Source organism: Lolium rigidum, chromosome 6 (assembly GCF_022539505.1).
Source record: "Lolium rigidum isolate FL_2022 chromosome 6, APGP_CSIRO_Lrig_0.1, whole genome shotgun sequence".
In the NCBI taxonomy this organism is placed as follows: Eukaryota; Viridiplantae; Streptophyta; class Magnoliopsida; order Poales; family Poaceae; genus Lolium; species Lolium rigidum.
The window spans coordinates 70,457,784-70,483,203 of record NC_061513.1 but is presented as its reverse complement, the minus strand read 5'-3'; the positions used below and the strand labels follow the sequence as shown (position 1 = coordinate 70,483,203).

Below are 25,420 nucleotides of genomic sequence, written 5' to 3'. Positions count from 1 at the left end.
ACAAGTTTGCCGGTGCAAGATGCTAGATGATTGCAAAATACAGAAAATCTGCAAGAATAATCGTTTGGATGCAACATAGGAAAAACAATGAAAATGCTTTAACCCTGAATCTTAAAAAGAGGTCAGAGTGGATGTTGAAATTCTATAGAATTTAGGCATATGAATCCAATTCACAGGGATTAAATGTAGCACCACTGTTCCTTTGATTCAAGCACAACCATATGAATAAATCCTATAAAATTCCTGCAGTACAGAGAGGGCCCAAAGATACAACTACAGTAAGTAGGTGTGTTTCTTCTTTCTCGCACTGACATCAGTCGATGGATATCCTTGTGAAATCGTCGTTAGCATCATCGTCGCATGGGCACTCAGACTCTAAAACTGAACAGAAGCTCCACTGAAGCACCATCAATCTGTTCTCACGATGAAAACCATCCCCTGGCTGCGCGCACCCAGCCAATATGATCAGACTGTATGCACAATCGAACCCATTTCACCACGAGTCGCAGAGGTGAGCCCCGCCACATTTTTATCTTCTTGTTGAAGTTCAATGGAACGGAAATATAGAATACTTATGAACCTTATGACTGATGCAGTACAGAATATTGAAACAAAGATTGGTGCAAGAGATCAGGGACTTTGCCTGTTGGTCAACACAGTGGGGTTAGACGGTCCCCAACGCCGTTAGTTTTTTTTTTTAGAACCAACCAGGGCAGTGGCACCCCAGCCCACCAGAATTCAAAACCCAGATTTAACGGTTTGGTGTCTCATAAAGCTGAAATATTCTTCAGTGGGAGGTGACGTTCCCGTGGACAGCGATACGCCTGTGGTAACTTCGTCAATCTCAAGACCCGTCAAATCAGTTCTTCGACACAGTCTCTTGGAGGTGCTCATAGGGGTAGAATGTGCATATGTGCGTTCATAGGGGTGAGTGTGTGCGCGTATGTGTGAGCATCTTCGATTGTAGTGTGTTTCGCAAAAAAAAAACCATTAGTTTTCTATTCAGATATATTCTTAACCAATCCCTGGCTCAAATAGCTGGAAAGGGCGACAAGTGTTCCTCCTTTTTCTTCAAACAAGTAGGAGGTCATGGAGCTCCATTACGGTATAGTTTCTGATTGATTGAACAGTTTCAACAGCTAGCCATTGCTTTCTTTTGGGAAATTCGGAATCTGAATTCCACCTGCAGATATGGCGATCTGGCATACGCAGAACAAGTATATTCTGAACATTTTTTAAAACCTGGGATTAGATTAAAGTTAGCCGACTGCTTGATCGTATCTGACCCAAGTCTAGTATCTGCGTACTCTAGATTTATGATTATAAGCCATAGACTTCCCAAAATAACATAATATACATGTAAACATCAAAATGAACACTCTGAGCATCAGCCATTGGCTGAGCAGCAGGCATAACATATTTAACTCAAACCCTGAACATCACAATCAACTGCAGTAAAATTAAGAACCCTTGAACAATAATGCCCTGAACAATTATGCACCCATGATCTATTGCCACATCCCATGTGCCAGCTTAAATATGGCGACGAGACCAAGCATGACCGAATGGTTTTAACAGCAATTGCTAAATCTAAGTAGAATTTCCCAAGATGAGGTCAAAGCAATCAACATTTGCGGAATCACACCGGCTAAAAGAAATGCAAACCATCTTCTTCACCGAAAGAATAAACTGCATTAGGTAATGAGCTCAAGTAAAGGATCCAGCTACATAGCTGCAGTACAAAGTAATCCAACTCACATTATCTCAGAAATGCCCAAAGTTTACATAATCTGATGTTAACCCGCATCAGTAAGGATCCATAAGAACACAATCATCTTAATTCATATCAAATAGTTCAATGTCACTTACTTGGCAGCTCAAATAGGGAGTTTATAAATAATGATGATGAGCAATACAGCAAACATTTCTACAGGCGTAGCTAAAATAAACACCTGATCACACATAATGTACAAAACAATTTCAAGTATACAAACTCAATCACAAGGCTGTTGCCGAACGCAGCAACAACGGATCAATCGAGCAGGCCAGTCTTCCGCCACACGGCATTGCGTACCTGGCGGAGGTCCCTCCCCTTGAGGGTGCGTCCGGCGCCCTCCAGAACCGAGAACGTGGTCATGGGCGACTCCCGCGCCCGCGAGCGCGCCACCATCTCGTGGGGCGGCAGCATCTCCTCGTCATCGTCGTCCTCGTCCGGCTCACTCGCGAAGGCCTCCACCGGAGGTCGCCGCAGCCGCGCCGCCGGCACGTTCACCGGCGCGGACTGCGGCATGTACATCGCCGGCGTCGGCGCCGGGCGGGGAGCGGTGGGGATCATGCGGGGAAGGGCCGTCGCGGGGGACGAGGAGGTGGACGGGGGCGGGGAGAGAGGGGCGAGGCGCTCGGGGAGGGCCTCGAGGATGCCCCCCGGCGGGCGGCGGGGGCGGGGACTAGGGTTTGCGCCGCGGATGGAGGAGAGGAGGAGGGGCCGGCGCGGCGGCGGCGGCTGTGTCCGCTCGGGGGACGCGACCCCCGAGGCGAAGAGGTCGTCCTCGTCGAGCTCGAAGGCGGGCTGGTCGCCGGCGGGCGCGGGAGGGAGGAAGGAGCCGAGGAAGCGGTCGGAGCTGGGCGAGCTCCTGTTGCGCGCACGGTCCATGGCGCCGGATTGGCGGGTGACGGCAGACGTCAGAGGTGAGGTGTGAGGCGGCGATCCGGCAGCGCAGTAAACAAGGGATGCGTGCCGATGCGGACTTGGGTCCACGGCTTTGTTGGACTCTGCCCTTTGGGGAAGAACAGGGGCAAAGGTGTTGTACTGTACATCAGTGGAAGGGATTCCGGGCACAGTTTAAAAATCGGCCCGCTGAGTGAACCGGTGAGGCAATCAGTTCACTGGTTTGGTGGTTGGATCACCGGTTCATCTGATTGATGGCGATAAATATATTCTACATTTGTATACACTCACCTTTATAACCGTACGTACATCTTCTTTACTATTAAATCCAAATCCGTTGGTACGTACGTTGCTGACCTCGTCGCTAATCGCTAATACCTCTAGAGCCAGAGTGAGGCTCAGACGCTAATACCTCTAGAGTCAGGCCCACGTATTGTTTACTATTACTATTAAATCAGATACACGATGAAGGAAGGAACGCACGTGGAGGTTGGTCATACACGATCTGTGTACGGTCTACCGCTGGGCTGATCAGACTGCCTTGCGGGCCAGGAGATACCAAAGAAACCGAGTACAATTCTAACTTGGCCTGCTCCCATCACTCCCGTAAAAGGAATCTCCTGTGACTCAGGTTTGAGCTACCTCTACACGAGAACGTGGTGACTTTGTACATGAAAAAGAAAATGCAAAAAAGGAAAGGATAAATGAAGAAAAGGACGAGAGAAAAAAACACGATGGCTCATGCAATTGTTCAAATAAATTGTTATACACCCTGTGTTCCAAAAAAAAAGCCGCTCAAGTATATTTATATATATCTAGACATAGTTTTACTGTGTACATACATTCGTACATAGATATATCTAGATATAGTTTTAGTGTGTACATACATTTATATATAAAAAAAGTTGAGCAGCTTTTTTAGGAAGCTGGAATACTATTTTCAAGTTTATTTCATGTATAGAAGAACTTGTCAGAATATTCATGTTGAAAATTTCTAATTCTTTTGCCTAAGTTGTTGCAACTTTGTCCAAAAGAAAATGTACTCCCTTCTGCCAAAGTTAATTGGAGCGACTCATGAGTACACTGGATTAGATATAGTATATGGTCACGTAAAAAAATTGGAACGGATTACTACTTTTTAGTTTATTTTATGTACAGAAGGATTTGTTATAATATTTATGTTCAAGTAAGACCGATGTGACTGTTTCCCAGTAAAGGAGAAAACTAGCAAATAGTCTCTCGATCGGAAAAATTCACGTGGTCACTTCCGTCTATGGACATGTCTGTTTGTAAGGAACCAAATATTCAGTCACGTCTCAAGGTGTTGGCAGTACAAAATTAAGATATGGTGATTGCAGAGAAAAGGCAACAAATTACAAACATTTTAGTAACACATGAACATGAAAGAGCCCGATGAAGCAATTTCACGTGAGCATGTTTTAATTTGGAAGAACAAAAAGACGTGTTTCTGATGATTATTTTGGTTCAATAATAAAAAATGTAATTGTTTTCTTAAAAATATTGGCTCAATGCTTGTCTACCCGTAGCAACGCACGGGTATTATGCTAGTATACCATATTCCTATAATTATCTTTGAAAGGCTCCGCCGGCGAATTGAATCTTGAAATTGATGAAATCACCACATGTAACTCGTTATCGACGGAAACGTCGCCCCCCACTAAAAAACAATTCATCTTTATTAGACATACCAATGTCAAATCTACGATTTGAACTATGATGGGCTGGTGGTACAACTATCTTCCTAACCACCAAATCTCAGGTTGGTTCTAAAAAAACATTAGTTTTAATTATAGTTTAAGCAAATTTTGGAATAAAATGATCAAAAGGTATATATAGAAGATATTTATGTATGTAAGTACAAAACATTGTAAGTTCAAGTGATATTGGGTATTATATGTGGTGCTATTTAAAACCAACTTTAGCAGCTGAAACAACCTTCCCACTCTTCCCCTTTTTCTTTCTCTCCCCTCCCTTCTCTTGAGAGTCATCCTCCTCTCCCCGGCTCCTCTCCTTCCCCTTCCCGGCGGCTCTGCCGACTAGCGATGGTGGGGGAGGGGAGGCCACCCCTCTGTATATTATCCTAGTGGTAGTAGTTTTGTGCCTATGTGCCAGTTTGGTGTTATGCCGCGAGGGTTCAGTCGGCAGGAGATGGCGAGCTGCTCCTGGTGGTCGACGACGGGGGTGATGTTGCTTGCGGCGCTTTGGCGGTCGAAGCCAAAGGCGAGGAGCGGAGCCTCTTCTGCTCCCTCTCCAATAAAGCTCGAAGGCGGAGCCCGGAAGTGCATGGATATTTGGGTTTCTACCCTTCCTCCTCGTGGTCGTGGAGATGGACAGGAGGAAGTTGACGAACCCCAGGCTCCTCGTTTTGAAGCTTCGCAGGGAGGCAGCGTGCGCGTGAGTGCGTAGGAAACTGCTCTTGGTGGAGTCAATCAGCGTCGGCGAGGTAACGCCGGAGCTACTTTTGGCTAGCGGAGCCGCTCCACTCGGGGAAGCTTTGTTCTTCCTCGGATCCTCCGCGAGAGGATCTTCTTCGACCCCACACTGGGAGGCTACCTAGTGACGCCCCAAGTGGCATGTTCCCCGGCGGCGTTGACGGTGCCCGGTGCTGGCGGTCTCAGATCGACGACGGCAACCTAGGACCTGATCGTGTTTTTGTGAAAAAACTTAGGGTCCTGGTTGTAAGTTTGAAGTCCCATCTACTGACCGCTTGAGTAATACAAGTTTCCAGGCCCTGCGAGGTCGCTCCCGTTAAAAAGAATGTGGTGCTATTTTTCCCTAGCCGGAGGTCGCGAGTTTGATTCCCCTCGGGATATCTTTTTTCCCAATTTTATTATGTTGTCGGACTATTGCCTCTTGAAAACCAATAATATTGTTGGTTTAGGTTTTTTCGGTCGATCCATTGAACCGGTTTAGTTTTGAAAACTATGATTTCGGTTTACATTTTGGCTACTTGGTATTTTCGTAAATTAATATCCTAAAACTAACAACTTAGCCTTAGAAGGCTATGAGATCAATTTCCCAAAATATAAAGTTGAAAATTCAAGCTGCAAGTGCAATTTATATATTAAATGAAACAAAGGTGAATATATATTTTTGGTATTGATACGAAGATTTGGATAAATTTTTGTTTTGCGGGAAAATATTTGGAACTTTTGATTCAAAGAGTGGGTGGTCTATTATTTAGAAGAAGTTTTTATATTCTAGTTTGATTGCACATAAAATATATTTTTCACTCCAATCTCATATATTTTTGTTTGTTTATGTAAAAACTATAGAAAATACATGAAACTTTAATAAACTTTTCATGTTTTTCTCTATGGCCTAACTGAACAACCATATTATAGGAGCGATTCCTGATTCATGAGTTTGCAATTGATATTTAACTAGTTACAAATGGGTTGATGCATGCTAGTCATATAACTAGGAGAAATGCATTGAACCGTTATACTGATTTATGATTTGTGCTAGTCATGAGTTGTAACGTGGGCTGCAAGTGACATTTGGTGGCATACCGAGAATTATTCGAATAAGAATTAGACACACCTTTAGAAATATTATTTCATAGCTCCAGTCTCCTAGATATTATTTTTACTTGACAATTATGGTATCATACAATGCTTGGATATCATTTTTTTCTCTACGGTCCAACCGAACAACCATTACATTTTTTTTTTTGATTTAACATGGGTGACTTCCAATTTCTGCGGTTGTCACATTCCCATGTAAACAAATTCGACAAGCCACTAAGACTCTAGAAGATAGCTTAGATTTAGAGATTAAACATTAGGCAACTTGCACAATGGAGAGTATTGGGAATGCAACAAGATACCAATGAAATAAGAACAAAAATATCTGAAAAATCGACATGCAAAGGAAAAGTGACATCTGAGTAAAATTACCCTAGTAAATTAAGATCTCCTAAGCGCTCGACAATAATAAGCACGCTCAATAATATGGAGAAAGGTTTGATGATGGAACCAGAAAGAGGTGTTCAAAGTTTGCATGCACTGCATTAGGGCACTGCAGGAGAGAGCATAATAACAAGTGGCATTTAGCTTAGAAAAGTAGCATTGACTAATATTTTTTTGTAAATATTAGAGGTAAGTTAAAATTTCACATTACTTAAGCTAAACTTTGCCCCGGGAAAAGTATGCAATTGCAGCTACATGAATTATGAATTAACATGGATGTGACACCTATTATAACCAAAAATTATATCAAACTCAACTAAAATAGATTTAGAATAAGCTGGTAAAATATCAGAACATTATAACATCTTAACACTAGATCAAAAAAGACGTGGCCAGTAAGACTTTTCCATTTGTTGCAAGGAGCATTTTCCTACTAGAAAAAACTACCGCTTTTTTTTAATATAGTAGAGCAAGTACTTTAAAACTTGTAAAGCTGGGCCAACCGGCCGACGTTGGGTTAAAACGTACTCCGTATTTGCTTACGGCCCAGATCCAATAACGTGCCACCTGCAATCCCGTAACTAACACACAATCCAATAACAAAAAGCGCCCACGGGAAAACCAAGAAGAAAAAAAAATAGGAATCCTCTTCGTTTTCTTCCCAAGTCGCCCTCCTCTTGTTCCGGTAGCTTCGCCGTGCCGCACCCGCACCAGGTAGTCGAGACCTCGCCGGGAAGCTCGCCATGATCTCCGCGGTAATCCCATCGCCCACCCCCTCCGCCGCTTCTCTCCCGCAGAGCTACCGACCACTCGCGCTCTGAATTGGTAAATTTTTCACTGAATCTACCTATGCGCTCTCCCGCAGGAGAGGAGCCAGTCGCAGAGCCCGCGGTCGCCCGCGGCGGCGGCGGCGGCTGGGGCGCCGTACCTGTCGATCTCCGTCACGGATCCCGTCAAGATGGGCACCGGCGTCCAGTCCTACATCTCCTACCGCGTCATCACCAAGGTCATCTGACTCGTTCTCTGCTCCAAGTACCCAAACTGTCGGTCCGTTACTTGGATTTAGTCTAGATTCATTAGGTCTTAATGTGGCACCGGTCGAGTTGATTACGTGCTTATGTCCGTTTGGTGATGCCAAATGTTAGAGCAATTTTAGGTGCCAGTGAACAGTGGAACTCAATTTATGGGTTCCGATTTCTTGGCATAGATCCGGCACTAAATTAGTAGCAGTTCTGTAATAAATGAACCCAGCGATGTGCAAAATCTTATGGCCTTTGAGTAGGAAGCTGTTAACACATATTTCCGTGATTATTAGAGCTAAGTACGAGCCGGGGAAAGAAAACCGCAGAGCATTTAACTATTTTGAAAGCTGGCGCGAAATAGTAGTAGAGAGGAGCTGTGGAGCATCAGGGCAATTTGAAGATGGTGACCACTGGATCACACAGAATACGTTGAGTTTAAGATCTGCTGAGAATGTATATATTCCACTACGAACAAGAGAATTTCTTCTTCCCCTAAAAAGGAAAGGCTGCCCTTCCGCGATGAAATATGATTCTACGAGGAAGCACCTCTGGCACATATTGCTCGCACCTATGCCTGACTAAGTACAATTTGTGTAGTTTATTGAATTGACCTCCAACGTTCGTCTTACTTTCCGTTCTATTTTTTTTTTGTCGTGGAGTGCTATTAGTAGCTGTATCACATTTACTGCTTTGAGAAGTCATATTCTTATTCCTTTTTGGGCTATATGATGGTTCTGCTGCTATTGATTTACTAATTTCGTAATATTTATCTCTGTAGACTAATCTACCTGAATTCGAGGGAGGAGAGAAAATTGTTATCCGGCGCTATAGTGACTTTGAGTGGTTACATGATCGGCTAGCTGAGAAGTTCAAAGGCATCTTTATACCTCCCCTTCCAGAAAAGAATGCTGTTGGTAATATGCAAAATTATAGCTCTGTGAACAACTTATTCCATATATTCCCCATAGAGCAGAAAAAAACATCTGAATCACTAAATGGCGGTGCCAGTATTTTGTTCTGTTGCGTACTGAGCTATTGTTATTTTTCTTTGCCCTTAGAGAAATTCCGGTTTAGCAAAGAGTTCATTGAATTGAGGCGCCAAGCTCTGGACCTATTCGTCAACAGAACAGCTTCACACCCTGAACTTAAGCAAAGTGAAGATTTGAGGACATTTTTGCAGGCAGACGAAGAGGTAAAGGCTTTGCATAACTAGAGTGCTACCATTCCTTGTTAACTAATAAGGCTGGTCATAGTGGGGAGTAACTTAGACTAGTAACATATGACATGTTACTAGTATAGGTTACTACCTTCATAGTGGGTAGTAACTTATATGTGGTGTCATGCATTGTATCATTTATTATGTTGTAGACTCATCTTACCTTGAGGTGTGTGATGTTATGGTAACATAGCTAGTTACCACCTCACTCTCTTTCTTCATTTATTAGAATGCCATGTCACCAAAATACATTGAGATGTGTGATTTTACTAGCTATGTTACTCCCACTATGAGCAGTCTAATATGTATATTTATTTTATTTTAAATAAGTTATTAATTTTTTTTGAGTGTTCACATCTATGTAAAGATACTTTGTGACATATGAATGATTAGCTCTATCATATTGTTCTTTTGGGTAGCTGTTAATAGTCAAGTAACCGCTTGGGCCAACTTACTTTTACATGTTTCATGCTGCATCAGTGATTTGCAGTGTGATCATTGTTTAATTGCACAAGGAAATTTTCATGAGATCGAAATAAAAGAAGTGTAATTCCACTGTATAATTGAAAAGATCCGCAAGAAATTCCAGGTGTAGCATCCCATCATTTGTGTCAAGACTATTACTTTGAGTGCCAAGTGTGTATTTTGCAATCTGTGCATCACACGGCTTACCTTTCATGATCTATTGGAACTTTCTATGTCCATCATTCCATGGCTGATATATATTGGTTATGTTAACTAATGAGTTTCTTATTCCCTACTGTGGACGCATTCTTTCAGCTAATATATGTTTTATTTTTCATGTGCATGAACCAGAAAATGGATAGAGCAAGGTCTTATGAGTCTGGTATGTTTAAAAAGCCAGGAGATTTCTTACAGATGTTTAAGGTAACTGTTTCTTCTTTTCTGAGTAAGACATTTTTGATATTATGTGGATACTGCCTTTAATAAGATTACAGTAAAGTGTCATGACCCCCACGAATATTGTTTTTTTCATTCTCTGATTAATAACTGGTAATCATTTTTCTAGGATGTACAATCAAAAGTCAGTGATGTTGTTTTGGGAAAAGAAAAGCCTGTGGAAGAATCTACTCCTGAATATGAGAAGCTTAAACATTACATATTTGAGCTAGAAAATCATCTAGCAGAGGCCCAGAAACAAGCATATCGCCTTGTGAAAAGACACAGAGGTAAATTTCTTGATCCTAAATTTCATGGTGACCAATTTCTTTGTCACGGGCCTGATGTAGATTGACAGTAAATTTTGTATGTTCGTTCACAATTAGTTATCCTGTAAAATTGGCAGCCTCCATTCCTATCCTAGCTTGCCAAAAAGACAGTAATTAGTTGACCTGGTTCATGATATCATAAAGCACAAGACAGCGTTCAGGGGCCATTAAGAATATCTGAACTTGCTCTTTGTTATGAAAACGTTTAACTGGATTGCAAGACCAGTTACACCGTTCTTATTCTCATTTATTAGAACTTGGGCAATCTTTGGCGGACTTTGGGAAGGCGATCAAGCTTTTAGGCGCCTGTGAAGGCGATTCCTTGGAAAAGGTGTTTTCTGAAGTTGGTTCAAAGTCAGAGATGTTGTCAATAAAGCTTCAAAGAGAGGTAAAAAAATAGAGCGATGACAATAGCACTTTGTATTAAATACCATATCTCCATCCATTTTAGTGCTTCTATTATCTAATGACGTTGATATGCTATTGCTATAGGCAGACAACCTTCTCTTTAACTTTGAAGAACCTTTGAAAGATTATGTGCGCGCTGTGCAGTCAATAAAGGTGAGTTTCTTTCACTTCCCATGCATAAAATGTAAATGAAGAATTACATATAATGTTGAAGAGTTAACGTTAAACTGAGTTCATGACTTATTTTGTCATGGTCATGACAGGCGACTATGCTTGATCGAGCCAATGCTTTCAGGCAGCACTTTGACTTGGACCAGGAGAGGAAGTATAAAGAGCTTAACCTGTATGTGTTGCATATACCTATTTCATGCTCAGTGACAAAGTGTAATAATTTAAGAAAAATTTCCTTAGGAGTGCCTTCACCATTCATGATAATGACTACTCCCTCTGATCCGTATTGAGTGTCAGGGTTATAGTTCAAATTAGTCAGGCAGCACTTTGACTTGGGCCAGGAGAGGAAGTATAAATAGCTTAACTTGCATGTGTTGCATATACCTATTTCATTCTCAGTGACAAAGTGTAATAATTTAAGAAAAATGTCCTCGGGAGTGCCTTAACCATTCAGGATAATAACTACTCCCCCCGATCCATAATAAGTGTCGGGGTTTTAGTTCAAATTTGAACAAAAACCCCGACACTTATTATGTATCGGACCGGAGTTATAAAATTGGGGCAGTATCTCAGTTTCAAGATTCGATGATTAAATAATAAATCCCTGATCTCTTAGCATAACACAAGGTCTAAGATCCTTGTAATGTTGATCTCATGTTTATTCCATACTATTACCTGGAAAGTTTCTAATCCTCTTTTTACTGCAGTGAAAAGTTGAAGTTCATGAACCCTGAGAAGTTCTCCGAATCGGAAGTTGAGTTCAGTGAGGCAAGTGTTCATTTTAAGGAACTATTTCAAGGGAGCAGAAATTGTGTATGAATAATTGTTTTGACCAGTGTTTTGTTGTGAACAAATGCAGTTGAAAGCAGCCAGTGAGGAGGCTACGAAGAGGTACGAGCACATAGTTAGTGTAATGAATGACGAGCTTGCACGATTCCAGGAGCAGAAGACGGCTGATATTGGACTTGCATTCCACGAATTCGCCAAAGGTCAGGCGAAGTTAGCTAAAGATATCGCTGACGCATGGCGCAGCGTCCTCCCAAAGCTAGAAGCTTGTTCGACGTCATAAATGAAACTGCATTAGCTCATTGTGTCTGAGATAGTGGTTGGCCCTTGTGAGTTTTAGGCTGATTTTTTTTTCCAGTCCAAATTGACAGTGATTCCTGTGTACTTAAAAGTGTTGGTTGAAAATGCTCCAGTTGTTATATTGACATCTTTCAATACTGTGTGAGTGTGTACTCTGTAACTAAAATTTTCGACCAGTTATTGTAACTACTGGAATCCCTCGAGAAGTATCGTGAATAAAGAGAAAAATTGTGGACAGTGGATCTGCTTACTGTTACTTTCTATATTGGAATTTATATGTTCATTTGAGCAGAGTACATGAAACGACCTAGGATAAAGGGTTTACAAGTCGTGTCAACATATAATGGCAAAGGCTGATGCATCATGTTCCTTGTTCACTGTCAAACTTGCGACAGCCGAATAGACGTTTGAAGTGCCTGGAGGAGGCTCCTCATGATCCTAGGCTCTCCAGGTGGTTCCATGTTCTTCATAGCACCGTTCCTAATTGCTTGGAACACCAACCCGGAGCCGTCAGGCGCCGGAGACACCAGGCAATCGATGTAGGCCAGGAGCGATGTCGCACCGTCGTCGATTCCAATGAATCCTAGCCTGATACCACCCTCCACCTTGTCCACCTATTTGCACACGATGAATGTATCAGCTGAAGAAACCTTTGAAGCATTAACAAACCATGCACTCAGCTCTCAGCTGGTCAGTTTGCCTTACCTTTATAGGCACCGGTAGTGGCAACATTGCGCCCTGGCAGAGGCTGTTCCCCCACTGTCAAACAGACAGAATCGAAATAGACATCAGTTAAGCTAACGAATCAGTTTATGTTGTATTTATGTACTTCGGTGTGTATAATTACATTCACGAACAGATTCACCTAAACAAATAAACCAAGAAAGAAGGTAGAATATTATACTCAAGGAAAGCTTTTATACTAACCTGAAACAACAAGGACTCGAACCTAGCGACGTCGATGTTGCCAGGCAGCTTCACCGTGCCGAGGCTGATCCCATCGTCGTCGGCCGGCACAATGCCGCCCTTCCCCGGCACGGCGTGTGGTGGTTTGATGGCCAGCCTTGCTCTGAAATGGGGGAGCTTCTCGGCCTTGTTCCAGCACTGGGAAGCAGAGAGGCCATGGCTGTTGAGCGTGTGCTTTGGAAGCGTCCCTGAACTGATCCTGTGGACCAACAGCTGCCTTGCAGCTGCAGCCGCCATTCTTTGGGTTCTGCAGGTCGAAGGTAAGGCAGAATGGAGATTCAGGCCTGACGGTTAATGAGTGCACCCGATCAACCTGTGGGGATGAGAAATGAATGGACAAGCTGATACCGCCCAGACAAAATTTTGGATGGTCGGCCTCTTCTCGCCGTTCCGTGCAGAGACTCTTTTCCTATATAAATTTCTGTATCTACAGAGTACAACAAAGACAGTTTGGCCGAGTGGTCTAAGGCGCCAGATTTAGGCTCTGGTCCGAAAGGGCGTGGGTTCAAATCCCACAGCTGTCATACTTTTTTTGCTCATTTTTCTCTCCTTTTTAGTTCTTCTTTTTCTCTCTAGAATCATCGGCAGCAATTACCACGGCATCGCCCGCGGCCTTGGGAAGAACTTCCGCGGAGCGATCGGCCATGGCGGCGTCTCTCCGAGCGTCGACGTCCTCGCTCCGCTCGCGCCTCCTCTCCTCCTCCGCCGCCTGGTCTCCCTGGCGCTCCCTCCTCTCCTCCTCCGTCCACTCGGATGCCGCCCATCAGACCGAAACCCTCGCCTTCGACGAGATCCAGCTCTCCCCCGAGAAGCCGTCCACCGCCACCGCCTTCGTCCTCCACGGCCTCCTGGGCTCCGGCCGCAACTGGCGAACCTTCTCCCGCTCCCTCGCCTCCCAGCTCCGCGACCGCTCCCCCTCCGATGGTAACATCCGCAAAACACCCCTTATTTAAATGCACATATCTCTTAATTCAGCACTGCTACTAATCGTTGTGGTACAGGATCGGCAAGGGAGAGTCGTCAATGTGCTCGCATTTGATATAGTTCGGCGTTTGCTTACATCGCACATAGTTGTTCAGAGAGCTGAATTTGGTGCTTGTATGTGTGTGTTTGCAGAGTGGAGGATGGTTCTTGTGGATCTGAGGAACCATGGGAACTCAGCCAGGATCAAAGGGTTGTCCCCGCCCCATACTATGTCGACTGCAGCGAAGGATCTCGCCGATTTGGTGAAGGCTCGGGGCTGGGCATGGCCGGATGTTGTCGTGGGTCACTCCATGGGTGGAAAGGTTGCGCTGGATTTTGCGGAGAGTTGTTCCCGTGGGGACTACGGTGGATCCGCTGCTCTTCCCAAACAGGTGCAGTGAGTCATATTTAGTTTTCATGGGATTGATTTTAACATGCTAAGTTCGTCTGCATAGATTGGTTTGATTTTGCAAGTTAAAATAGCCGGAGAGAATCTTCATCATACAAATGTTTGTTTATATAGGCATCAAAAATCAGAAGGTGATGTGAGAAAAAAGGGTGGCGTGGAAACAGTCATGTAGTTGCGTATGTGTCACTTTGAGTTTCGTACTATGGATTCTAATTTAGCATCTCAGTGCAAAATCGGACAATTTATCGCGGTTTATCCTGACAGAATTATAATTTCTTTATTCCAGTACATGGTAGTTAATTCCTTGCTATCCTTTTAGCTCATGACTTTTTATATCTTTCATGTCTGCTGCTTACTGCGCATTACTGGGTCAAGGGGATTAAGGACATGTATAACTCTGTTATGTGACTTCCTTTGATGCAGAACAGCTCTGGGTGCTTGATTCTGTCCCTGCAGAAGTAAAAACAGATAACAGTGATGGTGAAGTTGAACGGGTTTTGCAGACACTAGCAAGTCTTCCTTCATCGCTTCCATCACGCAAGTACTATCTCGTCCGTTCCCTGCCGAGATATATTTATCTACTACCTAATTCATTTGATACATAATTTTGAAGTGTATGATCCAATCTGTTCATTTTATGGATTAGTGGGCATTGAGCCATGGCTTCAGCAAATTTAGTGCGTACATCACTTGGACAAAGATATACGTAGCAGCCCATCACACAGAGAAGATTCATGTGCAAATGGTGTTGTGTATGACGACTGATAACACCATTGGCATATGGAATAACATAACAGGTGTAAAGGATAATCAGTTATAGTGATGATTCTAGTTAATATGTCTTCTAAAACCAGGACATAGTTAACTCTAGGCTATAGTGTGTACTCATGCACCTGAAGGGTTTGCATGGATGCAAAATTTTGCTAGATCTATGGTAATATGTGTGCATGGAAGCAAAATCTTCGATGCAAATCTTTGATGCTAGATCTATGGTATAGCTATTTTCGGAATATTATATGTGGCTCCCAAAGCACCAAAATAAACTTACATGCACCTTGCATTTTTAATATCCAAACACAAGATATTGAAACCTCTCCTGTTAAATCTGCAATGGTGAGCAGGAAGCACAGTCCTCTTACTATGAGTGGTTGAGGCCTGCCCTGTCCAATGATGACCTTCCACTAGAAGTGCAATCATGCAAGCAAACTTAGTGTTGAGTCCTTGAGAAAGCAAATATTTGGCCCTTTGAAGGCAAACTACTAATGGTTCACTTTTCTTCAGACCCTTAATGATAATACATGTTTGCTGTCAGGTGGGTTGTTGACCACATGGTCAACCTTGGATTTTCCAAATCACTCTCAGAATGGATTGGTAGCAACTTGAAGAAGGACAATGAGCATGTGACCTGGGGTTTTGATCTTCAGGCCGCCACAGACATGTTTACTTCATATAGGTAAAGGTTCAGTTTATTTCACTTCCTCTTTGCCTATCTTGGTATCTTCAATTGGTGAATTCGATGCTGTGTAACCCTGTATCATCCAATAATCAACGTTCTTCTGTATGCAAACTGAGTTTAAATTATTGTTAATTTTCAGAGAAAGAAGCTACTGGGGACTGCTGGAGAACCCACCAAAGGGTCTGGAGATTTCAATTGTACAAGCAGAGCAGAGTGATAGATGGCATGCTGATGATGTGCAGAGACTAAAAGCATTGTCAAGGAGAGGCGGCAATCCTGATGCTGGGAAAGTGTCACTCCACGTTCTCCCCAACTCCGGCCATTGGGTTCACGTTGACAACCCCAAGGGGTTACTCGAGATTATGGTGCCTAACTTCCTCTCCACCGTTCAAAATTGACATGTTGACTATCAACTGCAGCCTTTATGATAGTTTCTTCTTGCTTTTGACCAACAAAGGATAACAGATTTGTGCACTCTTTTTTGTGATTGGCTGGGGGCATTTTGTGCTATCTGTTAATAAAAAGTGATTTTATTTTATGATTGTAGACTCTCTTCTTATTTATGAAATTAATATTCTTCATGTCACTATTCTTTACAGTATTTAGACATAGAATGACATGTGCAATTTATTGCTAAATTACAGTTTTTCTGATATGAAAATGCTATGAATTTCCACTTCCTTTCTGAAATTCCATGGATAAAATACTTTGTCCAAACCCTTACAACGGGCAGCCAAAATGACAACGAAAGCTAGGCCACTAGGAACCACTTGCTTTCTGAAATTCCAGATCTGTTTTTCATTTTGCATGAACATTATCATAAAGTGTAGTTGCCAAATTGTTTTTGTTGTTGTCATGTGTTTGCTGGGCAATATTTTTGCAGAGTTGCTTGACCAAATAGGTACAAAACCAAGAATTCTGAGTGAGATTACGAAAAATAAGAAAGTTGCTGCATCGTTGCAAAGGGCATTGTCCATCTTCTTTAATTTTCTTTCTTATTCTGTAATCTCTATATCTGGCGAGAGCTTGGTAAGAGAATGGTTTTGATATTACTGTCCTATACTGTCTGGTTTTTCATACAAAACGTTGAAGTACTGCCCTATACTATTTTTATGTTTTTAGTCGAACTATTTTTTTGCTTCAATGAAGCAAAAGCAGGAGATTTTTTGCTGTGACAAAGCGAAGTCTAAATTTCAGGTGAAAGTGGACATTTGTCACGCATACAACCTGGAGGTTGGAGCCTCCAGAGAATTTCTTGCACTGCCCTTCGATGAAGCAGATACAAGAGATATTTGACGAGGTGAAGCGAATCTTGGTCGAAGGGAGCACTGCAAGCGATGCTAAGGATGCAGATTGCATATAATCTACCCTGCGTTTACACGAAGGGAACAACGCACACAAGTGATGATCATCACGCGCGTCGCCAAGACTATCGAACTATTCACTCCATTATTTCTCTAAGTACACAACCACATAAAAATACATAATGTAGCGTCACGAGGAGCGGATTGTCCTGACACAATCAGAAAAGAAAAACTCTCAAATGCTCCTCCGCAACATCGATTGTGGAGTCCTTCTCGTCTCTAGTGTCCATAACTATACTTAATAGGGGTTTAAATGGATCAGATTGAATATTGCTATTTTCATATCCTTTATCATATTTTTTTAGCGGATCTGGATCGGAGCAGATAATGATCCGATGCGGGTTCGAATGCGGGTTATATTGGATTCCAAATATGTAGCGCATTCAGAGAGGACTTTGATCGGAAGCGGATATTCAATAAATACACACATCAAATTTGAAATATAATTCTTTTATGTAAAAATGTAAGGAGAAAACGTGTAACACTCTATCCAGAGTTGCACACTTGTTTGTACAACAAAGCAACTTGCATGCTCACACAACATGCATAATTGAACCCATAGACTAACCGAATTGTCTAGGTATTTGGTGTTGGACTAATTCTATTGGATTATCCTCTTTGGAAACATCGGATTGTCTGCTAAAAGTGTCGGATAATCTGTATCTGTAGGATATTAGCAATACCATATCTGCTGCCGTATCCGTCGAATATCCACATCCGCAACCATATCTGGGGCACTACAAGAACAAGATTAGTTTCACTATTTATTGTGACACCATTTTCCTTTTAATCCAACAATTTTATTTATCAAAGTTAACTAATCTTGCGTACTGATCTAACATCATAAGTAAACTAATGTTTGGTTTACTAATCCAATATTATCACATTGAAAGCAAACACATGGGTGTTCAGACAGATGTGATAATAATCTTTTGCCCAAAAAATTAAAATTGCTGAAGATGTTACTTTCATATGTGATATTTTGTTTACCGTAGCATTTGCAATAGCTGTAGAGAATTTTGATTCAGTAATTACCACATTATGGGAAATAATGTGAAAAACCACTAAACAACATTTTTTATTATCAAATACTTTTAAACCACTAAATATGATGCCCTCCCATTTTCTAGAGCCTTCTTGCTAGTTATGTCAAAAGCGGTAAATACCAGACAATATTGCTGTCTACGGGTGGCGATAAAGAAAATTAGCAATCTATCTGTTTGCTAGAAATTCCAACCTGGAAACTAAGCCTGATTAGATGAGAAGATGAGAAACCGAAACATGTAATGCTATGACATACTTTTCTTTCACTAAGATGAGAACATGATATTGAAACCGTACCGCCATAATGTATAAAGATCAAGTAGAAAGATTCCATTGTGGTTTGACATTTGACATTAACTTGGAAGACACATAACATATTTATAATTAAAATTTATCAAGTACAATTCAAAACACCAAGGATGCAAACAGTTCTCAGCGAGAGGGAAAGAGAGCATGCCGCTATCACCATCTTTCTACGGCGAGGCAGGTTAGAAGGGAGAAAGGGAGTTGTTGCACAACCTCCCCCTCCCCCTTCCGGTGGTCTCACCGGTTCCATCATTGTCGGCAATAGCGACTCTGGCATGACCATCGGAAGGCATTATGTGGCCGAGGATGGCACAACCGCAATCAATGAGGACTCGTTGGCAAAAGCTATGAATCGTAAGGCAACACGCAAGTGCACAACCACGATAGTCCAGGTACACCATCACCATCCAAATATTTCCTTTGTTATGCGACACCGCTTATGACTTCTAAATTATGCAATGTTGGTATTAGTTTCGGAAGCAATGATTATGAACTTAATGTGTCAACAAATACTCTCATACATATGGAGGTCAACAGTTCAACGGTTGCCCAAAGTTCTCGCGTAAATCAGATACCGCACAACTAGATGAGGAGGAGGAGGCACGTACCATAGTTGATGGCCAGCGTCTCTTATCTAGTTGGTGAAGTGTGAGAGGTGGCCTTAGATGAGAAAGGGCTTAGTTCTTTATACGAACATAAAGCACTTCGCCTAAAATCTAAAGCCTACTCTACAAAAAAAAAAAAGAATCAAAAGCCACCAAAAAAGGCGAAAGTATCCAGATCTCCCATTAGTTACCAATGAATGACATGATTTTAAATAATAGAGGTCTTCCGGACTTGACCAAACATTTACACTTTGTTGATCGTGTTCGGTGTCATAATTGGAATTATGTGCCTATTTCATAAGTTGGAAGACGAGAATTCTAGGTAATTCTTCTTAACTGCCTCTCTGGTGGTCTTACGTCTCCTGGTTTTCTCGTCCACCACGTGGAAGATCTAGGGGCATACTACTCGCTGTTAGAACGGGCTCCATGGATGTGTTAGCTAGTTTGGATGAAGAGTATCACATTAAACTCTATATCCTTAACAAGAATGATAACTTCACATGGAATCTTGTCGTTGTGAATTGGTTAATCAGGCAAAGAGTAACATATATCCTATTCTCATAGGTGGGTAACATAATTTGGAAAAATTCCAACACAAGAAAACCAAAGGTAGATTCGACATTCATTGCGCTTTCTTATTCAATGATGACATCGATAGTTTAGATTTAAGAGAATTCTCAGTGGTTGTATGATAATTCACATCGGCGAATAGCCTTCTAGAGCCGACATACTAGAAGCTAGACCATGTACTAACGGATACCTGACGGGAATCTAATTTTCCTTTGGTAACCATACATTCCCTTAATATATTGAGGCTTTGTCGGACCATGCCCCCTTTCCTCTTCCCCACTGGATCGCCTAAACTATAGAGTAAACTCCAATGCAAGTTTGAACTTTGATGACTACATTGTGGTTATTTTTACAATATGGTTAAAGAGGTGTGGGACAAACTAGTTGTGGGATAGTTCACCATCCAGAGATGGAATAACAAAATAAGCGCTACGCGTAAACACCTTGGAAGATGGGCACACCATATGTCCCGAAGTATAAAAAAATGAGAAGCTTATACTTTCATCTGTTGTTGTTGATCTACAGGCTTTAGCGAAATCATATATTATAAATTATTATAAATGTTTGTTTGGAGCCTTAGGAGGAGGCAGCTTCACTATGGATGAGTCTCGAACGGATGACATGCCCTAGGTTTCTGATGAAGAAAATGCCCTTCTTGCTAACCGAGTAGAACTAATGAACAAGGAACATGGAAATAACTTGTATGTACTCCTCGCCTTCCCCGCCTCCTCCGTGTTCCTCTTTTTTTGGTAAAGTTTTTTGAACAAGGCAAGGCGCCGGGGGCGCCACATTTTCATTCAACTCATAAGCAAAGTACATCAAGAAGTACATATCCTTGGAATTCAAAGTTTTGGAAAGAAAGAGCAAAGGGACAATGGCCTATATATCTGTGAGCTGAATTCAAACAAGTGAAGATAGGCAAAGACATAGGTCGTTGAATTGCCCGTTGAGCACAATCATGGGCTACTCCATTTAGATTTCTCTTTATGTGATAGATCTTGGACTGCAGCTCTTCTGAAGCTCTTTTATAGTCAGCTATTTGTTGCCTAAGCTCCCAAGGTACCTGATCATTTGTAACTGTTATTGCTGAAGCTGCTCTTGCAAGAGTTAAATTGTCAGTAAGAAATGTAGCTCCTTGTGCTTGGACCTGGGTAGCAACTTTTGTTGCAAACAGAAGTGCAACAGTTTCTGCAATCAATGGCGAAGAAGAGTATTTTTTCGAGGCCTGAATCATGAGTGTTTCTTCTCGACCTTGTCTGGGAAACTGAAAGTAGACTCAAATTCATGTCTTGTAGTTTCCTTGAGTATCTTGTGTCTTCCTTCTCTTCCATGCCGCATCCATGAAGATCTTGCTTCATTGTACCTGTAAATCCGTCCTGATTGTATTTTCCTATCTGGCTTGATCTCCCTGAGCATTCAGCTTGATCTGTAACCTGTTCTCCGATTCCTGCACAATGTCTAAAAGCTCCAGGTTTTTTAATAGCTATTGTCATTTGATAAATCTGGATAGGAGTAGAATCATTTTTGTTAAAGAGACAATCATTTCTGGATTTCCATAGACTCCACATAAAAGTAAGGATGTTATCAATAGAACCATTTGGATGATTCATATTTAGAAGTGTGATAAGAATCTGAGATATAGAATCAGAAGGTGAAGCAAATTGGTCAACTCTTAAGTGCCATGGGTTCATAAACCAAGCTACTCTAGCAAAAGCACACAAGAAAAATAGATGCTGATCTGTTTCTTCCAAATGGCATCTGCAACAAAATTTGCTTATATGTTTACTGTACTTACCCGCTCTGGCACCCGAGGAAATGGCTTGTCTTATGATTCTCCAACCGAAGGTTTTTATTCTGGGTATTATGTTGCTATTTTTCCAAATAGATTGAACTAATTGTTTGGTAGAATTACTGACCTGTCTTGGCTTCGGCTCCCCCTGTTCATATAGTCTCTCAAGACATGCTTTGTAGGCGCTTTTGGTGCCTACATTTACCTGCAGGGGTTAGTTTCCAACAAAGACAATCTTCCTCCTGAGTAGTAATAACATGAGTGTTTTTGATTTCTTCCGCCATTTGTTCCTGAAACAAAGTGTCAATAAGTTGGGAGTTCCAAATTTTCTCTCCAGGTATCCATAAGTCCTTAACTTGGCTAGGATAATAGTAGTTTTCGGCCTGGATTATAAGATTGTCATAAATTTGGGCCCAACTTTCACACCAAGGAGTGCTCCAGACAGATATTTGGCCCCTTGTGATCTGATAGAATGAATGGGCTTTGAGAATAGGAAGAATTTTGAGAATGGAGGCCCAGAACGCTGATTTTGGAGCATTTGAATTTGGGCGCCAAACAGAAGAGTCAGGGAAATATTTTGATTTTAAAACAAGGTGGAGAAAGTTGTTTGGTTGTTCTGCTAATCTCCAAGCTGCCATCACTATAAGAGCTTTCATGGCTTGCAAGTTCCTAATTCCTAACCCACCTTCTTTTTTTGACGTGCATATGTCTTTCCAAGCTCTTAGACACAAATTTTTCGAGTTTGGATCTTGCCTGATACCTGTTGACCAGAAGTTCCTAATAATGCCTGTGAGTTATGCAATAAATTTTTTTGTGAAGAGGATATTAGACATGTAGTAGACAGGGATAGACGAGAAGACGGATTTAATGTCCAATCTAGCAGCATGAGAGAGTTGATCCGCTTTATAAGTTGAAAGTTTGGATTTAAATTTATCTAGAACAAAATTATAAGTAGCATTTCTATCTTTCCCTGGAATAATAAGAGGGTGACCAAGGTGCACAAAATCTGAATCTATAATTGGTACAGGGAATACTCCGCGTTCATCTTAGCTATGTAGATGTGGGATGTAAGCTTTAATCGCTTTTTATCGGAAAAAAGAGGCAAGGCCAGGATTTGATTTGTTAGCTTGGCAACTAAATCGGATTTATCTTCTCCTGAAAGAAGTCGGTTTATTTTCATCGGCACTTGGCACCTGGTCTCCATAGCCGTTACGTGGTGCTCCGACGAACAGTGTCGTCTTCAACTTGCGGCGTTTGAACGCAAGAAACTCGTACCTGTCGACCGCGGCGATGAAATACCCGGCCTGCCGGCAAGCTGCTGCTGTCGTTGCAGCTACAACGCCCTGGCTTCGACACGCGGTCATTACCATTGACCAGTGCTAGACGGGGACGGCAGGTTCTGCCCACGGACACAGCCAACGACAAAGCGCCAACACCGCCGACCAATCACCAACCCAACACATTTGCTCATCTCCGACTCCGATCCAAATCAAACCGATCCAAACCGGCGAACCCCAACTCGCTATTTGCATCAGCAGCGGCCACACCCTCTGTCGACATGGATCCCGGGAAGGAGCAGGCCGGCACGGCCGAGCCCGCCGCGGCGGCGTGGAGCGCTCGCCCGGTCGGCGGCACGGAGTACAGCTGGTGCCGCGCCGTGCCAGGCGGCACGGGCACCACGCTCCTCGCGCTGCGCCTCTCGCCCCGCGCCGGCGCCGCCACCGCGGCCGAGGCGGCGGTCCGCTCCCTCCAGACCGCGCACCCCGTCCTCCGCGCCCACCTCCGCGCGGCCTCCACTTCCAGCCCTACCCTCGCCTTCCCCCCATCCTCCGCGCCGCAGCTCGCGCTCACGCCCCAGCCCTCCGCCCTCGACTTCGATCCCCTCCTCGAGCGCGAGCTCAACCGCAACCCGTGGGCGGCGGCCGAGCCCGACGGCGCCCCGGTGCTCTTCGCCGCGCTCTACGACCTGCCCGCGGGCGGCGCGGCGCTGTTCGTCCGGATCCACACGGCCGCGTGCGACCGCGCGGCGTCGGCGGCGCTGCTGCGGGAGCTCCTCGCGCATCTGGGCGGGGCGTGTGCCGGAGACCCGGAGGCGGCGGCGGTCGAGGCGGGGCTGGAGGACAGGATACCCAAGAAGGACGCGTGGAAGCCGTTCTGGGCGCGTGGCGTCGACATGGTGGGCTACTCCATCAACGGCCTCCGCACCTCCACGCTACCGTTCGTCGAGACCGGCACGGCGAGGTCCACGCAGATGGTGCGCCTCGCGTTCGGCCGCGACGACACGGCGCGGCTGCTCGATGTGAGTCTGCCTTCACACAGCTATTTTTCATTACTGGTTCTTTGCACATTTTTTTTGCGAGTAAAACTAGATCTTTATTAAGCAAAAGGGGTTACAAGGCGCTCCAATTCTAGCTCCTGGAGAAACACAGGAGGACCAGAACCGAACGATAAAAGAGATTGGCGCTCTGTCCTTGCCCAGTTAGCAAGACAGTGACTAACCCTAACTTGACTACGATCCACTTTTACAAAGTTGCACATTGGTACTGCATTTCATTTTAAAACGCGGACGCTCACGTACACGCGCATACACTCACCCCTATGAACGTGCACACACACCCTACCCCTATGAGCATCTCCGAAAAACTGAGCCGGCGAATTGGATCTTAAAATTGAACCTACGGGTTACTGATTCTTTGCACATTGTCATGTAGGCGTGCAAGGAGAACGGGGTGAAGCTTTGCTCGGCCATGGCTGCCGCGACGCTGCTCGCTGCGCGGCAATCCAAGAAGCTGGACAGCGGCCAGCAGGAGACCTACTCCACTGCGACCCTCATCAATTGCCGCCAGTTTCTTGAACCACCTTTGGATGATCACAACGTTGGTGAGTGAGTCCAACTAGGACTAGAAGCACTTGTCAGTACTGCTATCATTCTGCAGTTCGAGCCTGACACTTTTCAACCGTTGCAGGGTTCTTCTACTCTGCTATCACCAACACCCACAAGATACACGGCGAGGAAAGCCTGTGGGAGCTAGCCAAGAGGTGCCATGATTCCTACACCCACGCCAAGAACAGCAACAAGCACCTCACCGACACTGCTGACCTCAACTTCCTCATGTGCCGCGCCATCGAGAACCCGCAGCTGACAACGGCCTCCGCGCTCCGCACGGCGCTCGTCTCCGTGTTCGAGGAGCCAGTGACCTACGACCTCTCTTATCTACAGAGCAAGGCTGGCGTTGACGACTATGCCTGCATCGCCACCGTGCACGGCATCGGCCCGTCGGTCGGGGTGTTCGACTCCATCAGGGATGGCCGGTTGGACTGCGCGTGCATGTACCCTTCTCCCCTGCATTCCAGGAAGCAGATGCAGGACCTGTTTGACACGGTGAAGCGGATTTTACAACAAGGGAGCAGCGCAGGCGGAGATAAGTTTTGAAAATGAAGTTGTACTGCGAGCGCCGTTGATGCCCCGACATTCAGGTGCAACTAGTGATGTACTAGTACTGTACATGCTTGCGGCATGTGCATGTACCCTTCTCCTCTTCATTCCAGGAAGCAGATGCAAGAATTGTTTGACGAGGTGAAGCCGATTTTACACGAAGGGATCAATGGAGGTGATCTATGAATATTGCTAGATGTTGCACAATCAAGTGCAATTTGTAATGTATTTAACAAATTGATAGTTCACATAAGAAAACATCGATCAGCTAAGTCTGAAATTTTGAGGGGGTAAAAGAGCATGATATGATATGGTAGCGATCTTCGTGCACGGGAGCCTTCTTGCTGGGACATCATCTCGGCAAATTTCATGGTATTCGTAAATGCTTTTGCCTCGGGTCAAGCTCATAACTTCCACATACTCAACTCGGTCAATGTGGCTTTAAATACAAATAGAGATGGTGTCGATTGTGTTGGAGACTTTAGACCAATCAACCTAGTTCACAATGTAGGGAGAAAATCATCTAAAATGGAGAAGTATCCAGGATAACTTTAGCTTTGTTCGCTAGTCGGTAGAAAACTTCATTACAACAAATCTAAGGCACTATTAAGTGAACTCGACATCAATGGGATTCAATGGGATTTCCTCCTAGACCTCTTGCCGCATCTCGGTTGACCGAACATTTGAAGGTCTTGTGTGGCTCGTTTTTTTATCACTACCTCGTCCGGCATTCTCCTCATTGGTATCCCGGGCACAACATTAGATGTCAAATATGCTATA

The 25,420-nt window shown here is 43.6% G+C and overlaps 5 protein-coding genes and 1 non-coding gene across 6 annotated transcripts; 4 read left to right on the top strand and 2 right to left on the bottom strand.

The window, feature by feature from the left end:
* Positions 1 to 1,900: 1,900 nt before the first annotated feature.
* LOC124660222 (vegetative cell wall protein gp1-like) lies at positions 1,901 to 2,765 on the bottom strand. The gene has a single exon (XM_047198017.1). It carries the CDS (start codon positions 2,651 to 2,653, stop codon positions 2,033 to 2,035), a length of 621 nt encoding a protein of 206 aa, XP_047053973.1. The 5' UTR covers positions 2,654 to 2,765; the 3' UTR covers positions 1,901 to 2,032.
* A 4,484-nt stretch (positions 2,766 to 7,249) lies between these two features.
* Positions 7,250 to 11,969, top strand: LOC124660488 (sorting nexin 1-like). The gene is made up of 11 exons (XM_047198303.1): positions 7,250 to 7,355; positions 7,466 to 7,606; positions 8,401 to 8,536; positions 8,681 to 8,814; positions 9,655 to 9,726; positions 9,869 to 10,028; positions 10,322 to 10,455; positions 10,560 to 10,628; positions 10,739 to 10,818; positions 11,354 to 11,414; positions 11,506 to 11,969. The coding sequence occupies exons 1-11, from the start codon at positions 7,344 to 7,346 to the stop codon at positions 11,713 to 11,715; spliced, it is 1,209 nt and encodes a 402-aa protein (XP_047054259.1). The 5' UTR covers positions 7,250 to 7,343; the 3' UTR covers positions 11,716 to 11,969.
* Positions 11,970 to 11,976: 7 nt separating this feature from the next.
* On the bottom strand, positions 11,977 to 12,997 carry LOC124660487. The gene is made up of 3 exons (XM_047198302.1): positions 12,660 to 12,997; positions 12,438 to 12,491; positions 11,977 to 12,346 (listed from the first exon to the last, which is right to left on the bottom strand). Exons 1-3 carry the CDS (start codon positions 12,933 to 12,935, stop codon positions 12,113 to 12,115), a joined length of 564 nt encoding a protein of 187 aa, XP_047054258.1. The 5' UTR covers positions 12,936 to 12,997; the 3' UTR covers positions 11,977 to 12,112.
* Positions 12,998 to 13,142: 145 nt separating this feature from the next.
* TRNAL-UAG lies at positions 13,143 to 13,222 on the top strand. The gene has a single exon. It is a non-coding gene; the product is annotated as a tRNA-Leu (tRNA).
* A 69-nt stretch (positions 13,223 to 13,291) lies between these two features.
* LOC124661392 (protein ABHD11-like) lies at positions 13,292 to 16,064 on the top strand. The gene is made up of 5 exons (XM_047199249.1): positions 13,292 to 13,622; positions 13,815 to 14,053; positions 14,499 to 14,611; positions 15,383 to 15,523; positions 15,666 to 16,064. Exons 1-5 carry the CDS (start codon positions 13,343 to 13,345, stop codon positions 15,922 to 15,924), a joined length of 1,032 nt encoding a protein of 343 aa, XP_047055205.1. The 5' UTR covers positions 13,292 to 13,342; the 3' UTR covers positions 15,925 to 16,064.
* Positions 16,065 to 22,762: 6,698 nt separating this feature from the next.
* On the top strand, positions 22,763 to 24,847 carry LOC124662778. Its single transcript, XM_047200574.1, has 3 exons — positions 22,763 to 23,503; positions 23,916 to 24,084; positions 24,171 to 24,847. The coding sequence occupies exons 1-3, from the start codon at positions 22,763 to 22,765 to the stop codon at positions 24,635 to 24,637; spliced, it is 1,377 nt and encodes a 458-aa protein (XP_047056530.1). The 3' UTR covers positions 24,638 to 24,847.
* Positions 24,848 to 25,420: the final 573 nt, after the last annotated feature.